At 39.6% G+C, this 21,209-nt stretch overlaps 1 protein-coding gene across 5 annotated transcripts in view; it reads left to right on the top strand.

Annotated features, from left to right (window-relative positions):
• The window catches only part of LOC140500386 (maestro heat-like repeat family member 5), a 114,888-nt gene that overhangs the window by 71,295 nt on the left and 22,384 nt on the right, over positions 1-21,209 (top strand). For all 5 annotated transcript variants that reach the window (XM_072602904.1, XM_072602905.1, XM_072602908.1 and 2 more), the window contains exons 16-20: positions 4,409-4,563; positions 6,899-7,052; positions 10,589-10,773; positions 17,599-17,736; positions 18,593-18,704. In XM_072602904.1, the coding sequence (XP_072459005.1) occupies positions 4,409-4,563; positions 6,899-7,052; positions 10,589-10,773; positions 17,599-17,736; positions 18,593-18,704 (744 nt within the window). The remainder of the gene's footprint in view (positions 1-4,408; positions 4,564-6,898; positions 7,053-10,588; positions 10,774-17,598; positions 17,737-18,592; positions 18,705-21,209) is intronic.

Consider the following 21,209-nt stretch of genomic DNA (forward strand, 5'->3'; position numbering starts at 1 on the left):
CTAGGCCTATGCTCTGTTGTACTTCATCAGAGGCTTTTTATACATCTATTGATAAAATTATGAGGTTTTAATTTTCAATTTGATAAGCTATGTTTATTGCTTTCCTCTTGTTGAATAATTCTTACATCATTGGTATAATTCCATCTTGATCATAGTGAATTTATATTATATACTATAATATAGTATACATATTATATACTATAATATATAATACACATTATATGCTATAATATATAATACATAGTATATACTATAATATATAATACATAGTATATATTATTTATACATTATATATTTATATATTATTTATATTATATATAATATGATATATAATTATATGTTATATAATATATAATATAATTAGATGCATAGTGAATACATTATAATTATATGCATATAATTTTACTTAATATTGTTATATTATTATATATTACATATACATTATATATGTATTACTAATAACTTAATATGATTAATAGTTGCTATTATGTTTATATTATACCTATAATAATATGCATATAATGTATACCATGTACATATAATATATAATATATTCACTGAAATCTCTTGTTCAAATTTTATATCAATATTTACTAACAATATTGGTTTATAGCTATAATTCTTTACTTTATCCTTCCTTGATTTAGGTATTAGGACTATGCTTTTCTCCTAGAAGCAGTTGGTTTTTTGAGACTAATTTGTGCACTATAAGTATTAATTCTTTAAAAGGTTGGTGTAATGCTCTTGTAAATCCATCTGGGGCAATGTTTTGTCTTTTGGTCCTTCTCCCACTTTGTAAAGGAATATTTCGTTCTCCTTAAATGTCCTAGAGCAATGATGTCAAATGTAAATAATAAAAGAGGCCACTAATCCATAATTAGGATCATTGTGGGCAGCATATTGACTTAGTTTTAAATTGTAATGTTATATAGATTTTATTGTATTTTTATTTTTGTTAAATGTTTCCCAATTATATTTAATCTAGTTCTGGCAGCACTCAAGCTCTAGGTCTTGTGTTTGACATCTCTGTCCTAGAAAGTGGGGAAACCCCTCTACTTTCCTTTGTAGGAGGGTGGTCTGCCAGACAAACATCATACACCTTGCCCTCCATACCTGCTGGAAATGGAATCCTTGGTCCTCCGTTTTGTCATTTTTGATAGCTCTTATGAACAATTCCATGGAAAATTGCTGTGTCAGACTGCTTGTTGGACTTGCAAGGAACATGAGAGATACAGAGATGATTAACGATGATGACGATGATGATGGTGATGGTGGTAGTAGTGGTGATTGTAATGATGTTGATTTTGGCATGGCACCAAGTGGTGCTCTGAATTGAGTTCTGGACTTGGATTTAGGAGGACTGAATTCATATGTTGCCTCAGACACCTATTATGTGACCTTGGGCAAGTTGTTTAACCTCTGTCTGCCTCAGTTTCTTTAACTGTAAAATGGGGATTATTATAGCACAGTCCTCACAGGTTTATTGTAAGGATAAAATGAGACATTTAAAAAGTGCTTTGCAAACATTAAAGGGCTACATAAATACTATCATCATCTTCCATTTCCATTATCCTGAAGAGTTTATAAAGCACTTTTCCCAAAAATCTCTATAAATTGTCCAAGGATTACTGGCCCCATTTTACAGATGAAGAAATGGAAGCATATAAAAGGCTTAAGTGACTTGCCCACAAGCAAATATTTTCATCCAGAAAGACAGGGAGAAATAATGGAAATATTCTTGGATTTTAAATAAGTCCAAGAGTTTCAATCCCTGTCCAACCACTTTCTAGATTTACGATTTGTGGTGTTGACCTGAAAGTTTGGCTAAAGGAGGCAAACAGACTAGGTGACATGTAAATTCGTATTGTTTATTCCCTTAAAGATAGCCTAAGCTAGCAAGCTTGTACATAAGAGGAGCCAAAATACAGGCAAAGATGACTGATACATCAATGATCAGATTTAAATATGTTTTAGAACAATCCCAACTCAGCATGTCTATGTCACTCAAATTTATGATTTCCATATATGATTAACCATATTATGAGAAAGGAATTTTCTTAATTGAATAGGTGGTAAGTACAATAAGATAAGAGAGTTAACAAGGTATCATTTGAAATTACCACCCAGGATATCTGTGTTTTCTTTACTGTTAACATGCCATAATAGTATATATCCACAAAATATTAAGATATGGAAAAAGTCCCATTATTCAAGATAGTGTGTCAGGTTAAGGGGCTCATCCTTAATGGCTATAAACAGAGAAAAGAATGCATATAAGGCAGCCCCATCTGACTTTGTTGACACAGGAAAAAGAAGTTGTTAGGTCTGGGCTCTTCTTCTGGTTGATTAATTCATGCTCTGGCCTTTATTAAGGTCCAAAAATGATATTAAATGATTATCAGTGGCAAATCCCTTAATTTCTCTGAACCTTAGTTTCTTCATCTATAAAATGGGAGAGTAATGTTTATAATACTTATCTCATAAGATTATTTTAAAGATCAAATGAGTTAATGATTATAAAGCACTTTTGTAAACCAAAAAAATCTAATGTTAACATGAATTATTATTGATCAGAATGACATGTAAGTTGTGATTCTATAGTAATGAGAGTTTTTAGAAACTAGACCTAATGTATATCTCCAAAAGCATGCTGTCACTTTCAAAGGAGTCTCTTTGGGAAATCATACATTAATCCCCCAAACCCTACCATTTGGTCATCATTTGGATTCCCTTTTTGGAAATTTCCCTGAGAACTGGCAGCAGATTCTTTGAACTATCCTTGGAAGAGTCACAAAAGCAATTCTTAATACTTTAGGCTTTTATTTGAGTTTTGGAAACAATCAGTAGTTAAGATCATAATCTTTACACGGAACTTTAAGGATTGCAAAGTATTTCAAAATGTATTTTCTATCTCATTGGTTCCTCGCAGAAGGTGTTGTCATTGTTGGATCATTTCAGTCATGGCTCACTCTCTGTGTCTCCATTTGGAGTTTTCTTGTCAAAGATACTGGAATGGTTTGCCATTTTCTTCTTCAGCTCATTTTATGGATGAGGAAACAGGCAAACATGGTTAAGTGACTTGCCCAGGGTCACACAGCTAGTATGTTTCTGAGGCTGTATTTGAAATCATGAAGATGAATCTTCCTGATTCCAAGCTTTATCCGCTTCATCATCTAGATACCCTTTGTTAGATAAGCATCACAAATATTGTCATTTCAGAAGCCAAGAGGAGTAAGTGACATGACCAGAGGTCAATAAATCAGTAATGGGAAGATAGACAAGTAGCCTGAAAAGAAGTCAAAGCAGAAGTCATTGTTAGAGGAAGAATCAGGTGAATACCAAAAATTCACAACACATTCTGCAAAAGAAGATAAGAAGAGATGAGATCCGGGTTTCAGGCTTCAAGATTTCAGTTTCAGAAAGCAGACAAGCTTTAGTACCAGAATTCAGTTTGTCACACTCAAGGCACTCAATGTACCTTGATGTTAGAGGGTGGCTGGCTCTCTTTTCTTGATTTAGCTAAAACCCCATTGTTTGGTGAGCTCCCTTTGTCATAGCCACCTTCATTAACCTTTGTGGAATCCATGGAGTGGCAGACACTTTACAGCTCAAAGAGTTTATGATCCTATTATCACATATCATCATAGGTTGTGGAGAGGCTGGATATCTTCCTCAACAGTGATGGGACTTTGGGCTTCGTGGAGGAGAAGAGAAGCCTAGTCTTTCCTGGTCAGGGATCAGAGGATGTGAAAATTCAGGAGCAGGAACCAGGTGTTATATTCAAGGCATAATCTAGGAGGCTACTCAGAAGCCCTAGGAGTAAAGTAAATGTCCTTAGAGACAAGTTAGAAGGGCAGAGAGCACCTGGATCCCTAGGAAGGAGATAGAATCATAATTGTGACAGTTGAAAGCATTGTATCAAAGAAACAGAAAACCAAGAACATCTAAAGTAAGGAATTAGAACAGAGTAAAAACACAGAAATTTCATTTGATTAAGCATATCTTTGCATGCTCACTGGAGCTATCCTTACCTATCAATCGGCATACATTTGTCAAATACCTATTATAGTCCAGACATCATGCTGTCTAGAATATCTAGGATTTTTGTAGTTACTTTAAGATATAAATAATGCTTTACATTTACTATCTCACTAGATCTGTGTTTGGAAGATGGAGATTCAAATTCTAGTCTGATACTTTACCAGCTATGTGACCCTGGGAAAGTCATATCACCTCTGAGGCTTTAGTTTCATCATCAGTAAAGAGGGAAATAATAATACTAGCTGGAAAACATTTGGTAAACCATGAAGTGATAAACATTGACCATCCATCGTGACCATCGATGCCATCATCATCCGAAGAGCTGGCATTGTGGTAGTAACTTACCTGAAGTATTTCTTCTCTACAGGTGGCAGAAGTGTTTCAGGGCATGTACAATGTGCTCCCCTCTGTCACATTCTCGAATGCCCGGCAGTCCCTTCTAAAAACTATCCCGAAGTTGGGGCAACAACACACTCAGGAGGTGGTTGAGATACTCCTGTCCTTCGCCCGACCAGTAGACAGGTACCATCAAACCCTTGGGGCAATGGGGAAGACTGAGTCTGCTGTCTGAAACTTCTGCATGCGTCCTCAGAACCAGACTCTGGGCAAGTCATTTCTTCTCTGTCCTTCTTTCTGTTTCTTCTCCTGTGAAATGTATGGATTGGACTGCATGATCTCTAAGTCCCTTCCAGTTCTAACATGTAGAATCTTATAACCCTAAGTCTGGTCTAAGGGATCACTGAAGAGGTGAGCCAGGACATACTTTTGCCTTTGGAATTCCTTTAGAAAAGGGAGCTCCACAGGCTCTCGGAGTCACCCATTACTTACACTCACTGTGATCTTGGGCAAATCCTTTCTCTTCTCTAGGCATACCTTTGTCCCATGTTTAACACAGAATCACCCATCACCTGGGAAATGAGAAGAGTTTTTAACCATCCCAGAGGTTGTCCTTTTCTGTTCCACTATTTATTGAGTAGTGATTAACCACTCCAAACTCTTAATATGTCTTTGTTCCTATCTGTCATGCTACAAGTAGCCTGATTAGTCAACCTATCCCAAGCAATCCCTTCTTCCATAGATTTGTCGACTGTGAAAGTGACCTTACAACGTAGAACATGAAGACCAGAGCTGGCAGACACCTTAAAGGGTAGCTATTCTATCCTCCTCATTTGTTAGAGGAGAAAATGGGGTGTCAGATATGTTACTTTCCCCAAATTGCCACTGTAACAGGCTACAAATCCTGATATGGGCTTTCCCCCAAGACCACTGAATTTGAAGACTGAGGACCTGAGTTCAAATCCTGTCTCAGTTAATTGCTATCTGAGGGATCTTAAACAAATTATTTAACCTCTCTGGTCTTTAGTTTCTACGTGAAGGAATTTTACTCAGCAACCTCTATGACCCCATCTCTCTCTTTAAATCTGTGACCTGGGATGACTTTGTAAGGCATCAAAGGAAAGCAGATAAAACAAAAGTAAAAGTATATATCTCAGGATTGTCTAGCAATTGAGCCCAGCTATTTCCTACTAACAAGTCTTTAATCTGGTCATATCAGTCAATCTCATCGATTTCCTAGGATAAATCAGGAACTGTATTTGTGTACAGTAGTATATCATCACACCTACATATAATATACAATCTTACTTCCATCCAGTCATATGCTATCTTACCTAACCTATAATAACACATAGTATAATTTGTAAAGGAATAGCCAAACCCAGAAATATACAATAATACTCATACATGGCAATACATAAGTAAATATATATATATGTATGTATGCACATATGCATGTCCATCTGTGGTAGTATTATATCATAATATACACGCATCCATCTGTAGTAATATTCAGCTACACCAACCAAACCATAACAATATGTGGTCACATTCATATATAACAATGTTGGATCATGCCTACACAGAGTAATATTTATTCATAGCCACATATTATCAGTCAACAAACATTTATTAAATGCTACTATGTGTCTGAAATAGCCCTTGGTTCTGGGGATACAAAGAAAGGCAAACACATTCCAATGGAGAAGACAACATGCAAATAACATACAAAGTATTTATGAAGTAGATAGAAGGTAATCTCAGAAGGAAGGATTTTAGCAATTGAAGGGAAAGGTTTTCTGTAGAAGGCCAAATCTGAGCTGAGCCTTTCGAGGAATACAGGGAAACTAAGAGGCAGAGGTGAGGAAGGAGAGTATCCCAGGTACAGGAGAAGACCATAGAAAAGGCACAGATATGGGAGCCAGAGTATTCAGTACAGCCAGATCATAGAGTGCATGGAGTGGGCAGTAAAGTGTAAAAAGTGTAAAAAGATCGGAAACTAGGAAGGGATCAGGTGGTGAAGAATCTCAGGGATGGGGGAAAGCCATTGAAAAGACACAGATATGAGAAATAGGGTATTCAGTAGAGCCAGATCATAGAGTGCATTGAGTGGGCAGTAACATATGAAAAAGACTGGAAACTAGGAAGGAGCCAGGTGGTGAAGAACTTTAAAGACCAAACATGTGATCCTGGAGGTACTGGGGATTACTGGAATTCATTGAATAGCAGGGTATTTGGATCGGTAATTGCATATGCTCTTCAAGAAAATCACTTTGGCAGCTGAGTGGAGGACAAATACTAACTATAGTTATCTCCACCTATAGCATACCCACATAAAGTAATCTCCAGGTATGCCCACATAAAATTCCCTCCAAGAGGAAATGGAAAGTTACTGCTTCACAGTTTTGTGGAAGCATTTTTTTTCCCTCCACCCTCCCACACTTCTCCAGTGAAGTCTTCCTTGAACTTTGGGCAGAAGAGGAATGGACACAGCGCGAAGTCATCTGGCTATACTTTTTAGGCAGGTCATGGAGATGTGGAAGATCATGTCTGTGGATAAAAACCTAATGAAGAGACTGATGACCCTGCTGTACCTGAAATTGAAGATTCGGCCATCGGAAGAAGATATTATTTCAAAAAACATAGTGGATAAGACAGAACTGACGTCTATAGAGGTAAGCAGGAATGCTGGGCACTCTTCCCATAACACTTCTTATAAGGAGGCATCTTAACCTCTGCTTTGGACATGTAACAAATTATTGACTTTTAGAGTTGGAAGAGACCTTTATTTTACAAATTAGAGAATTAAGACTCGTAAAGGGAAATAATTTGTCAAAAGTAACACAGAGACTCTCTTTGTCTCTGTCTCTCTCTGTGTCTTTCTCCATCTCTCTGTCTCTCTCACTCTGTGTCTCTCTCTGTCTCTGTCTTTCTCTTTGTCTCCCTCTCCCTCTGTCTCTCTCACTCTGTGTCTCTCTCTGTCTTTGCCGTTCTCTCTGTCTCCCTCTCTCTCTCTTTCTCTCCCTCTATCTCTGTCTCTGTCTCTCACTCACTCTGTCTCTGTTTCTCTCTCTCCCTTCCCCCATCACCCTACTTAAACTTCCATTGTTAGAGTGCACATATATTTTATAGGGCTTGACTCATGAAGCTCTCTTGACTGTTCACATTTTGGGGGTTGCTCATCCTACTGTCCCTATACGCAGGTTTCTCAAGAGATATACCCACAGGGCGGCTCTAACCAAATGAATGAGGGCATTGAACTTAAATCCAAGAGATCTGGGTTTGAGTGCTGACTTATAAATTTAACAAGCTGTGTGACACTGGGCAAGTCATGGGTAATCATAAGATTTAAGGTCCCATAGAAGAGATCTTAAAGATCATTTAGTTCACCTCCCCGCTTATTTTACAGATAGAGAAACTGAGAGCTATATAGGTATCATAGAATTCTAGATTTAGAGCTAGAAGGGTTTTTAAAGGTCATCTAGTCTAATCCCTTTTTTTCACAGCTGAGGATGCTGAAGTTTAGAGAAAAAAAATGACACCTAAAATCATTCAACTAGTAGGTAAGGGAACCAGAATTTGAAACCAGGTCTCTGGCTCTATATCCAGCGTTCCTTCTGCTATATCACTCTAACTTCTTCACTATATCTTTCTAAGCCTCAGTTTCCTTTGTAAAGTGGGAATCATGATACTTGTCCTACCTTCTTCACATAGTTGTGAGAAAAACACATTGTAAGTTACAAAACACTACAGAAAAAATGGATTTTATTATATTTTCTGGATATAGCATCTTCCCTGAATCCCTACATGCATTCCTGTGCATCACAGAAGGCATCCTGAGATTTTTTTTCCTGGACCTACATCTGATCTTAAGCAGCCAGTATCCTGTTTTCTCTCTTGTGGACCCTACCCTGAGTCCTCTTGGTTCTTTAGAGCTAAAGTGTCCTTTCAAGGAGAAAAGCTGAATAATGACTATTTTTTAAGGAAGTTTAGTTAGCACTTTCTCCTCCTTTCTAGGCAGAGAAGAAGACCTATCTCTACCTCTTGTTAAAGTTTATCTCTTAGACCTAAACTAGGGGTGTAGAACCAAGACCTCTAGGCCCTAGAGGGCTGCATGTGGCCTCCAGGCCCCAGGTTTCCCACCCCTGCCCTAACCCTTCCCTATTTTCAGTAGTACATTTAATCCCAAAGGCATCTCATTTCTCTTAGCTGTCTTCAATCTCACCCTCTCCATCTCCATTGCTTTCTTGCCTTCAGACTCTAAGGATGTTCAAGTCTCCCCAATATTTTTTTAATTACTTCTTTAGCCTTTCTAACTCATTCAACTAAGGATCCTTTTCGCTTTCACTGCCAAACTTCTTGAAAAAAAAATTTGTCAACACTCAAAATTTCCACTTTCTTACTTACTAATGTTTCCTTAACTTCTTGCAACCTAATTTTTGTCTCCACGATTCTATTGACCTTGATCTCTCTTAAGTAATATTTGACTTGACCTCTCAACCAATGACTTGCCCATTATCCAATCCAACAATTTTTTTTCAGTCTTCTTCTTCTTTAGTGTGGTTAGGTGGCAAAGTGAATAGGGCACTGCTGGCCTGGAGTCGGGAAGACCTGGGTTCAAATTTGGCCTCAGACACTTACAAGTCATGGGACCTTGAGCAAATCACTTAACCCTGTTTGCCTCAGTTTCTTCATAGCAAATCATTCCCAAATGGGGTCACAGTCAGGCAACAACTTCCTCATCAACTGATCTGCAACATTTGATACTTTTGATCAGCTTATTCTTCTCTATATTCTCTCTTTTTGGTTTAAAATACTCCATTCTTTTGGCTCTCTAAGCACCCTTATGTCTCGTGCCAGATCTGGCTCCTTGTCCTCTGCATGGCTCGTTAAGGTGGGTGGTTCCCAAGTCTCTGTTGCTGTAACTCTTCTTTCTCCTTAGTCTCTTTCTTGTCCATCTCTTTTATCTCCTTGACTTCACTTGCCAGCTCTACAGAGATAACTGTGGTCTTTTTTTCTAGCCCTGATCTCTTTTCTCCAACTGCTTAAAGGGTGTCTCTACAAACCATTCAACTCAACCCCAAGCCTACTTCTATGTCTGATACTTCTATTCATGCTTGTGGCACAATCATTCAACTTGTCTTTCATGGCATGGTTTAAAAAAAAAGAACTTTAGCCTTGGAGTTAGGAAAGAGCTCGATTTATATCCCACTTCAATCAATTAAACTCTCTGAACCTTAGTTTCTTCATGTGTAAAATGGAGATAATACTTGTGGTAACTATCTCAAGGAATTATTGTATGGATCAGATGAGACAGCATATGAGAGAACCCTTTGAAAATATGTTTTTTTTTAATCACATACATATTAGATATGCTTGAATCCTTGGTATTACTTCCTGCCCTTCCACCTTCCTCACTTCTCATATTTAGTTCTAATCCTTAACAACCTCTCTTGGGTCTTCACCTCTTCCCCATTCCCATAGTCAGTCCTCTGTTTTCAGCCCTGAACATTTCAACAGCTCCCTAGCAGGCCTTCCTTGCTTCACTATTTTTCTCTTTCAAACTACTCTTCCCACAGCTTCCAGACTTTTTTCCTGCCAGACCCCTGCCCCAGACTCTTCAAGAGCTCCCCATTACCTAATGAATAAGTTCAAACTCTTTAACCCGACATGTAAGGCCTTCCACAGTTTATTGTCACTTCATCTTAAAGAAGATATATGTGTGTGTGTGTGTGTGTGTGTATGTGTGTGTGTATGTATGTGTGTATTTCCTCTTATTTTAAACTCCAAAGATTAACTTATCTAACTTGGAAGTTTTCTCAAGATCCTGAGTTGTTTATTTCAAGTTACATTTAAAAAATACTAGATAATGAAAAAATCTTTCCAGTTGTATTTCCAGTCTTCACATGGCCTGTGCTCCAGTTCAGTGGCACAGATCACCATTCTCCATACATGCCCTGAATTTGTCAGCCTCAGTGCCTTTTCTTAAACTCTTTCCTACTGAGACATGATACGGAAAGAAAGCTAATTGGGCAAGGTGAGGCTAGATGATAGAGGTCCTTGAACCTAAAGATTGAGAGGCTGGACTTGATTGGAGAGGTGGTCATGAGCCATGACTGGCTTCTGATCAGGGAAGTATCCTGATAAAAGTGGCACAACTTGAAGCTGTGTCTTTTTTCTTATCTTGCCCCACCCCCCACTCCCTTTGTAGGCACTGAATACAATGTATGAGCTCCTCTACATCCAGGAGTTCCGAATAACAGTCCATTGGGCCTTTTCTGGTATTCTTTTGGGCCTGTTAACACAGCTGCACTACCTTTTTGAACTGGACATGGTTGACAACTCTCCGGACCATTTTGAAGATACCTTGAAGTTGGAGTATCTCAGTCCTTTCAGGTGAGAGCCTCAGGCCTCTGAAGATTACCTTTTGTGGGCCTTTACATATGTTTCACCCTACCTGACTTCCTGTTCCTGAGACAGGAGGAGAGTTCCAGTATCCAAGAGTAACAGAAGGGGCAAACTCTCCCACTCAAGTCTTTGCTCTCCCTTTTCTGTAATTTTAATCCTGACTTGTCCCCCAGAGTTTGCATCTTTCTAACCAGTCAAGGCAACTGGTCCTGAGCAAGGTAACTTGCTTTCATCCATGGCCCTAGGCTGGGCCCACAGCAGAGACAATGGTAGACAGGAGAAAAATACCAGAGGATACTCATGTAGGGAATTGCCTTTTTTTTTTTAACTTCTCCAGTTCGTTCCTAGTTCAGCCACCTTAGGCCATATAGGTTTCCTCTAATCTGTGACAGTCTTAAATACTTGGAGGCAACACCTATCTAACTTTTTCCCTTTTACAGGTTAAACATCCTGTTTTCCTCAAATAATCCTAGTACAGCATGGTTTTGAGTTCCTTCCCTATCCAAGTCCCACTCCTCTACATGACACCCCATGACATAAGGAGGCCATCCTGCTAGCCCACAAACATTCCCCATGGAAAAGCACCTTCAAAGACAAGGATCTCCACCCAGGTTTTTTCAGACCTAAAGCAAGGGAAAGGAGGAGGTCTTTAGTCCCAAACCATAAATAAGTTCTAAAAGAATGACTTTGTGAGTGGTTATCCATAGTCAGTCCATAGCTGCCCAGGCTTCTTCTGGAACCCAGAGAAGATAGGGCACTGGCCAGACTGGAGAAGGCCACAATTTAAATTCTAAGACTAAAGATATGAAAAACAAAAATAATAAAGGATATCTTTGCATTAGGATGGCAGGAGATACTGCTCAAACGAGCAAGCACTATGCTCAGCTTTCAAAAAATTAAGCTGATTTGTCTGGAAGGTTTGTATGGTAGTAAAAGCATGGTGCTCCCCTTCAGCAAAGAAACAGCAGCAGAACACAGACTCTTAGTCACCCTTGGCATACTTGAATGCAGCAGCCCATCAAGGCTACACTCTTGGGAGCCAGGAACAATTAATTAGGAGAGATAGAGCTGCCTCCGGCCCTCCATCCCTGCTTCTTCAGTTCTTTCCAGGGGGCATCCTCACCTGCTGGTGGAAGATAGGACCCACAGTGACTCAGCCTTTACGCCTCTGTCCTTTGGGGGGCCTGTTTCTGGAGGTGGTATTACTGCTGCCTCGGTTTGCAGTCTCCACTTTGAACTTTCCAGCATTTTAATTGGTGAGTAGACAAAGTGTCTACTCCTCCATCTGCTCCTAGATCTTTACCCTGAGGGTCTTTAATACCATACTTAGGTGAGGGAATAAAAAGCAGCTGCCCGACTTGTGGTTGGTGTTGAGCGTTACCCTTTACAGTACATATCATGCAGTGGGGATGTCTGCTTTGCACAGGCTTGCACATGGCCCTTCACTCATAAAAGAGCTCAGTTTTAATGCCAACTCTTTGAGAAAGCCTGATTTTCTCTTCTCCTTCCCCCTGCCACTGTCACTACTGCCCCTTCCCTGGGAGATATTTAGTATCTACTTTGCAAATATTTTGCATTTAATTTTCTATGTACGTATTGTTTCCCCTCAGTAGAAAGTAAGCTCCTTGAGTAAAGGAACTGTCTCATTTTGGTCTTTAGATCTCAAGGACCTAGCTTAGTGCCTGATGCATAATAGTAGCTTCATAAAAGCTTGTTGAGTAGACTGAATGAATGCATGCATTCACACACACACACATCTGTATAAAGGGAAGGGAGTGCTTATACAGTGTGGCCTAATTTAAAAAAAATATTACAAGCAAGCCAAAATGGTATATGCTCCTAGGATGCATGTGTGTGTTATTTAATAGCAATTGTCCTGTCTTGAGGTCTCCTAGGTAGAGGCACTGACAATGAAATTACTTCACACATATGATCAACATTTATTACTGACTCAAGTTGCCCATTTTGGTTATAACTTTACCCCACAAAGGGCATACGCAACCAGGCCGGGATGGCCGGGTGAGAGTCAGCTGTCAGGCTGAAGATAAACAAGGAATAGATGTACACTAGCATGAGGCAGGAGAAAAAGGTGGGATGTCAGAGCCAGAAGGGAGAGTCAGGGCTGAGGTTCAAATCAAAGAGATGAAATTGCCATGCCAAAAAGAAAGCAGAAGTGGAATTGGAGAAGTATAGGCTTGGTCTGATACATAGACGTGAGAGAATGAAACTGAGCAACTGGGACAGGATCACCACAGAATCATACATTTAGAACTGGAAGGGACATTAGAGGTCATTGAGTCCAGCCTCCCCATTTTACAAATGGGTAAACTGAGACCCAGGTGAATTAGGTGATTTCCCCAGGGTCATCCAGTTAGTGTCAGGTGGAAAATTTGAAGCTAGACTTTCCTGACTCTAAGTGATGGGAGCCAGGAAAACAGACTAGAGTAGATATAAGTAAACTCCCATTTCCATAGTGATTACCAAATACTTTCTTCACAATGGTTCGATGAGATAGGAAAAGAAAGTATCGTAATTACCCTTTTATAGACAAGGAAACCTAGCCTCAGAGAGGTAAAGTGATACCCAAGACCTCATGGCCACCAAATAGTAGAGTCAGGATTTAAACTCCGTTCTTTTGACTTGGAAATCTTTATACCATATCAGTGTGCTCCCTCTCCCCCTCTCCTTCAAGCTAACAATCAATTGATTCAGTACATTTTCTAGAAGGATATTTGGAGGTTTTATCCATTCTCGAGTAGTGTTTTCAGTTCTGAGTACTAGATATTAGGAAGAACATAGATAAGTTTTATCATCTCCAGGGGAAGCACCAGGGTGATGAAAGGATTGTAAGTTCTTCCTTGATGATCCATATGACCGTCTGTCCTGAGCCCTCTGCATTCCGGGATGGGCAGGGATGGGTCTAAAGTACCCTCCAAGCTCTCTTCCAGTACAAGGACTTCCTAATTTTACATATTTCCTTACTTTTAGAATGTGTCCCATCATTGTTTTTCTTTTAAATGCAATAGATTTGCCTTTCTAATTATGTTTGCCTACGGCTAACATGAATTCAATTTGGCTGAACCCCAAACTCTTTCCATGCCAAGCCAAAAGCTCATGGCAGCCAAGGACAAAGTATGCTTAAGTACAAATTCATTTGGAAAATATCACAGCAGAAGATATAGAGCAATTACAAGTAGAGTCATCTTGTAGGAAAAAAAGCAACAACTGAGAAATAGAGTAGTCATGTAGAAGAGTGGAGGAGAGAAAGGAGACACAACTGCATGCTGGCAACAGTAAAAGAGACTCTGTTTCCCTGAATGTTATGATCCAAAGGCACAGGTTAGAAAAACCCTGACTGGAAGAATAAGGGATCCTGGGGAGACAAAAAGGAAGGTACATACCACCCAAAGAAGAAAACTTCCAAGATATGGTAGTCAGAACCAATGACTGACTTCCGGTGTATGCCAAGGGTTCCTGGGGCAAGTGAGGAGACTATGAGAGTTGTCAAGGTAAGGGCTGAGACAGCTGGAGAATGGAGACAGAAGTGGCAATGACAGTAGCTATAGACAGCAGAGGCAGAGCATCCAGCAGACGGGAGGAAGGAAATGTACCTTCCATTCCCCTCCCTTTCCTATCCTGAACCCTTTATGATCCAACTCAACTCTGAACTGTCCTCCACTCCCGATTTCTTTACCCCCTTGTCCTATCACCGATCACTCTTTGTCAAGCCCTAACCACGAATCACCCCACACCATCCTCCTCATTTGCATCTTTTGCACCTATTCACATCCTCCTGAATGAAGCTGAGGAAAATCACAAAAACATTCTGATCGAGTCCACTACAAATTCACATTACTTATCACAACCAACCCCGGACTGCAGCAAGACAAGTGCTCAATTTTTCTCTCATTGATTTACCGTCCAACATCTATCCCACCACCTGCACCCACCTTTCCATGTTTGCTAGAAGCCTACCACCACAATCCCTTCACCCACCCTCTCAGGCAAGGACTTCACCTTATATTTCATCAAAACATTTGATTGTCATCCTCCAATAGTTCATCTTTTTCCATTTTCAGCTCCCAAAATTCAGACATCTTCCCACACTATCTCCTCCTTCACCCTGGTCTCAGATGAAGATAAAGAGATGGGCCTTCTCCTTACCAAAGCCAACCCCTCCTAACTTCCCCAACAGATTGTCCCCACAATAATTCCCACCGTCTCACTAATCTTCAGTCTCTTGGTATCTAATGACCCCTTCCCTGCTACCTACAAATATGCTCCTATCATCTCATTTTTAAAAAAACTCTCACTAGATCCTATCATCCCTGGTTTTGCTTGTGAGCAGGAGGGTACGTGGATCCCTTGGAATATGAAATCTTACACTTGAATATTCTCATATCTCTCTCATCCTTAAAAAGCCCTCACTGGATCCATCCTCACTTTGTTGTTGAGTCATGTCTGACTTTTTGCGACCCCATTTGGGGTTTTCGTGGCAAAGATACTGGAGTGGTTTGCCATTTCCTTCTGTAGCTCATTTTCCAGATGAGGAAACTGAGGCAAACAGGGTTGACTGATTTACCCAGGGTCACACAGTTAGTAAGTGTCTGGGGCCAGATTTGAACTCAGGAAAAGGAGTCTTCCTGACTCGAGGCCTGGTGCTCTGTGCCACCTGGCTGCTCCACTTATAGTCTTATGCTTCTGTAAAGAAGAGGGGAAAGGCAGTTCTCTTAGGTTCTTTGGGGTAAAGTTTGGTCATTATAATTTCATAGCATTCAGTTCCAATTGATTTGTTTGTTTTCATTCTAAATATGTTGTGGTAGATAGTCTTCTTGCTTTTACTTGCATCACTTTGTGTCAGTTTACATAAACCTTCCCATGTTTCATGTTCTTTGTGTTCATTTCTTATAGTACAGTAATGTCCCATGACATTCGTGTGTCATGTTATGATGTACCATTCCTTAATTGATGGGCATCTACTCAGTTTCCACTTTTTTGCTGCTTTAGAAAGTTCTTCTCTAAATAAATATTTTGCTAAACATGGAACTTGTTTTGGTAATTGACCTCCTTGGGCTATATATGTATATATATATATATATATATATATACACATATATATACATATGTGTATATATATGTGTATATATATATATATATACACACACACACATACACACAAGCATATACACATATGTGTATGTATATGTATGCAATACATGTATATGTGTTTATACATGTATCTGTGTGTATGTATATACCTGAGATGACACTGATATATATGTATATCATTATATATGTGCACATATACACATATGTACATATACACATGTACATATATGCATATGTGCATATATACACATACATGTACATATATAATATGTACACAAACACACATGCATATATACCAATGTCATCTCTGGGTCAGAGGGTATGGGTGTTTTCGTCACCTTCTTTTAATTTCAAATTACTTTCCAGAATGGTTGGACCAACTCATAGCTCTTCCAGCACTGCATTCATGTACTTATCTTTTCCAGCATTTATTCTATAACAATTTTGCAGAAGCATTTGCTCTTCTGTGATATGTATGCTAAAGTCACAGAAGACTTTCTAATAGATGGAATTAATAGATAGTTTTGTTCAATGAGTGTTAAGACCAAGCTACGTTTCAAACAGACGTAGACCCTCCCCCAAACTGTATGCCGGTATTACAGATGTCCTGTGCAGATTCTAAACAAAAGGTTTCTTTGCTTCAAGGAAGGTCTCCAAATTCAGGGATGGACAATACTGCATCAAGACCGAAAATAATTATACTGATTCTGGAGTGAAATCTATATTAACTTAAAAGAGATAAATCTAATCCTACATACTTCAGAAATCAAGCTGGAAAAAAATGGACCTTGCCTAAACTGCAAGATTATTAAGTGAACTTGTGTGGACAATTTCTTGAGTTTTCCCATACAATAATAACAGCGACAGTGACAACAGCAGTGATAGTAGCACTTATGTAGTGCTTTGAAATTTTCTGAATGATTTACACATCACATTTGTTCCTGAAAACAATCCTGTGATATTATTATCCTCAGTTTACAGATGAGATGAGAAAAATGAAACTGAGAAAGGTTAAGTGACTTGCCCAAGGTTACCAAAAATGTCTGAGCTGGCATTGGAATTTAGGTCTTCCTGACTAAGTCTAGCACTCTCTCTATTGCCTGGGCTACCTGCTTCACACACACACACACACACACACACACAAACACACAAACACACATGCCAATGAACAAGGCTCAGAGCTCAGTAGGACCAGGGCATCCTGCAGAATCACTTTTGATTATTTGCGCAGTGTGTTCAACTTCTCATTGCTATGAGAATTTGAACCCTTGGCTTCTGTTCAATGGAACAAAACTAAAAAGATCAAAAATGCAACTTCCTGAACAACAGTAGATTCACTTTCTTGGGAGGCTGTGGATTCTCTCTCACTGAAAATGTTCATGCAAAGGATAGATGATTATATGTTGGATGTTTTGTAAAAGATATAAAAATAGATGAACTGAGAAGTGCTGCCAACTTGGAAGTTATAAGAATCACCCAGGATGAACAGGCAAGGAGGAGGTAAATGCCACCGTTCATCCGCCATAGTGAAGGAGAATGCTTACACTGTGAGAAAGTCTCTCATCTGCCAGTTGTAGTCATCAGTGGGTTTGGTAGGGATTAGTGGAGGACCGCCCAGGTGAACAAATCCACATAAACACATTCCAGAGTCAGGAACTGGGAACTGAACTTGAACCCTCTCACATTCTTTTGTCTGCTCCACAGGACATGCCTGGAGGCCCTGAAAGGTCTCTTTTGGATCACGGACAACTGGGAGGTATTTGCCTACATGAAGCTACAACAGGGCTGGGACCTTTTCACGGAGATGAATACGTTCAAACAGGGTGTGACCCTCCTGACTAGGTATCCAGGGAAAAGATACTGGGGATAGGGCAAGAGGGAAGATTTGGGCCATGCTTTCCTTGAGGTATGTTACCCCTTGGGGGATGGATCCCAAGAGGCATGCCTACAATATCTTTGAGAGTTTGCACCCAATGTTTCTCCCCATTTCCATGCCCAGAGACATTCCTCACCTTATTTCCATGGTCTTCAAACTGCCTCTGGGTCTATCCTGTGCAGGTTGGAGGTGTCTGAAAACTCCCTACTGAGTGGTTGGGCACTTTAAATGAGAGTCCAGGAAGGAAAAGGTGAAACATAAGAGTGATCCCACTGACAAATGACAGTGGATGAGAGACATACATGCACACACACAGAGAGAGATAAAGACAAAGAGAGACACATACAGAGAGACAGACAGAAGTTTATATATTTTTAGTATATCTGTGTGTATATGTATACATACATATATATACACACATAAATACATGTACACATGCTTTGTTTTGTTTTTTACTTTCTCCCTACATTGATTTATTGAGTTTTCTTTTTTGGAAGAAGATAATATATAGTGTAAGGAAATGTTGCATTAACAGTAAAATTTCAGATCCTGTGACAGAGTAGTGAGGGAGGCATTTGGGAGTCTGTGTCCTTTGTGTCCATCAAGTTGGATTCCTTAAATGGCTGCTTCCTTAACCTGTGGATAAGTCCTATGAGCCAGCACTTAGCATAGTCCCTGGTATGTAATAGACAGTAAATGCTAGTTGAGTGACCTACTGAACTTTTCTTTCCCAACTTTGACCCTGGTTCCCTATCCCCCATTCTCAACTGGACAAGTCCATTATCGGATTAAGAGTTTTTCCCTGTTTATTCCTCCCCCCAGGGCCATTACTCACTACAAGTGTGAGATCAAGAGCATTTTAAATCATGCTATGCACAGCCTGAGGAGTCCATATGAGCGGGATCATTTGGTAGGCATCCTTGTTATCACTGAGGTAAGGCTGTCCAGGTAAAGTCCTACACCTATTCTGTAGGTAAGCAATGGACTCCAACTTTCTCATTCATGACCTCAGGATAGGACACTAAGAATCCGGAGCCTTTCCTTCTCTGGAAGGTTGTGAGGAGGCACTCATAAGGCAAGGGCAGAGGAGCAGTTTTGTTCAGATGAGTTTTGGTCTAGTGATGCATATGAAGAGGTCCCCCTGATGGTAGCTGCAGGCAAAATTGTATACACAATGGGGTACTCTATGTGCTAAGCAATTATCTCCTTCATTCCTATCAGAGCAGGAAGAGTAGACGACAGAATCACAGAATCTCAGAGTTGGCAGGGATCTTGGAGAGCACCTGGTCCCGCTTACACTTTAACAAGAGTTCCCTTCTCAGCATCCCCAACAAATAACAATCCAGCTTCCAACCTCTGCCAATGGAAAATACCACTTGTGACAGCCCATTTCACTTTTTGATAGCCCTTATTTTAAAAAGGTTTTCCCCCTTTCACTGAGCCTAAAATCTTCACAACGTTCACCAACTATTCCTAGTTCTGCCCTTTTGAGATCCAGCAAAACGTATCTATTTTCCACATGGCAGCCCATCAGATATTTTAAAGCAGCTGTCATGTTCCCTCTAAGTCTTCTCTTCTTCAGCTGAAACATCCTCAGTTAGCTCAACCCTTGTAGAGTTATCCCTTTCACATCACAACTTTCCCCTTTGTTGATTTTGATATATCATGGGTCAGCATAAGAAATTAAATGGGAATTTCCTGAGAGTATTGCAGAAGCCACAGATAACATGCAAAGGCCAACGCATAACACAGAAAAAGTTTAGAAACTCAGAAATACATAAAATATATGTATAGTATTGTATAATATCAACATATTTTATATACCATAATAATTCAGACTTCTTCACCCCAGAATTTTATGTGGATTTTTCAGATCATGGGGGTGCCACATCCTAACCCCTGTGATGTGGAAGGAATAACTGAACAGTATAGTTTCCAGGCCCTTTCTGTACTAATTTACCTCCTCTTGATAGACACTGGTTTGTCAATTTATTTCCTAAAATGTGGCATCCAGAATTGAACACTTTACTCCCAGTAGGTTCTGGGTAGGTCAAAGGATATCAGGACTATGAACTCACTCATTCTGGATACCCTCTCTCTCTTAATGCATCCTCAGATTTCACTACAGTTTGGGAGGTTGCTGTGCCACACTGTTGATTCACTGAGAACCCAAATTTTTTTCTAGAGAATTTATTGTCTAGTCACACCTCTCTTATCCTGTATTGTGTAGTTGTTGTTTTTGTTTGTTTTTAACCCAAGACTTACCACACGTGAAAGAGATCTTCTTAGTGACATATCAGGCTGATAAAACATGGAACTAGTCCAGGGTAGAGAACTTGCAGCCTTGAGGGCACATGTGACCCTCCAGGTCCTCAAATGCAATCCTTTGACTAAATCCAAACTTCACAGAACAAATCCCCTCAATAAAAGGATTTGTACCATAAAACTTAGACTCAGTCAAAAGGCTGCACCCAAGGACCTAGAAGGCCACATGTGGCCTCCAGACTGCAGGTTCCCCATCCCTGAACAAGACCAACCAAAAGTAGGCCTAAGATTAAAGGAGGGGAGGGAGTCCTGTGAGGTTCAAATGAGATGATACAGATGAAAGCAATAATGAAAATCTTAATGTATGCTTTGAAAATAGAATACTATCCACAGGAAAGGGTTTCATATTTGTGGTCACAAATCCTTATCATTTATATTTAGAGCTTTGTAATCTATAAACTTTTTTCACTTCCATTTTTGTCATTTGATTCTCACATCTTAGGGGACAGACAGGGTAAGATTCATTATTCTTGTTTTATAGAGAGTTAAACGGAACTGCTCTAGGAATTTGAGGGCCTTAACCAAGATTAATGCTATTTACCAGAAGACTGGGGACTCAAGTTCATGTCATCTGTCCACCATGCTAGTCCTCTTTACCTGGAGAGAAAATACTTTGAGAGGGTGACAAAGTATATGAAATCTTTTTCCAAGTATATAGCAGGATTATATTTCCACATGGTTCTAAAATGCAGAACTAGGAAAGAATGGATAAAGGTGGAGATTTAGACTTGATCTACAGAAAAGCTTTCTAACCATCAGAGCTGTCCAAAAATGGAATGAGCTGCCTTTGGAAATAATGGGCTCCCTATAATAATAATTTACATTTCTGGAACACTTTTCTATTGCACAACATGCTTTTTCCCAAAACAACCCTGGGAGAAAAATTGTCAGCAGTTAAGTGATTTGTTCTGGAGCATATGTACCCAATCCAATCTAGGCATCTATTGTGTTCTTTATGTACAAGGCACTGGGGATATAAAGACAAACCAAGACAAATTTTAAAAATAAAAACAATCCCTTCCCTTAAGCAGATCATGAATTGGATGAGATGGCTTCTTAGTGACCTTACCAGTCTGAGATTTGTGAATCTGTGATCTCTGGTTCTTTCCTCCGC

This window comes from Notamacropus eugenii, chromosome 4 (assembly GCF_028372415.1).
Source record: "Notamacropus eugenii isolate mMacEug1 chromosome 4, mMacEug1.pri_v2, whole genome shotgun sequence".
Lineage (NCBI taxonomy): Eukaryota > Metazoa > Chordata > Mammalia > Diprotodontia > Macropodidae > Notamacropus > Notamacropus eugenii.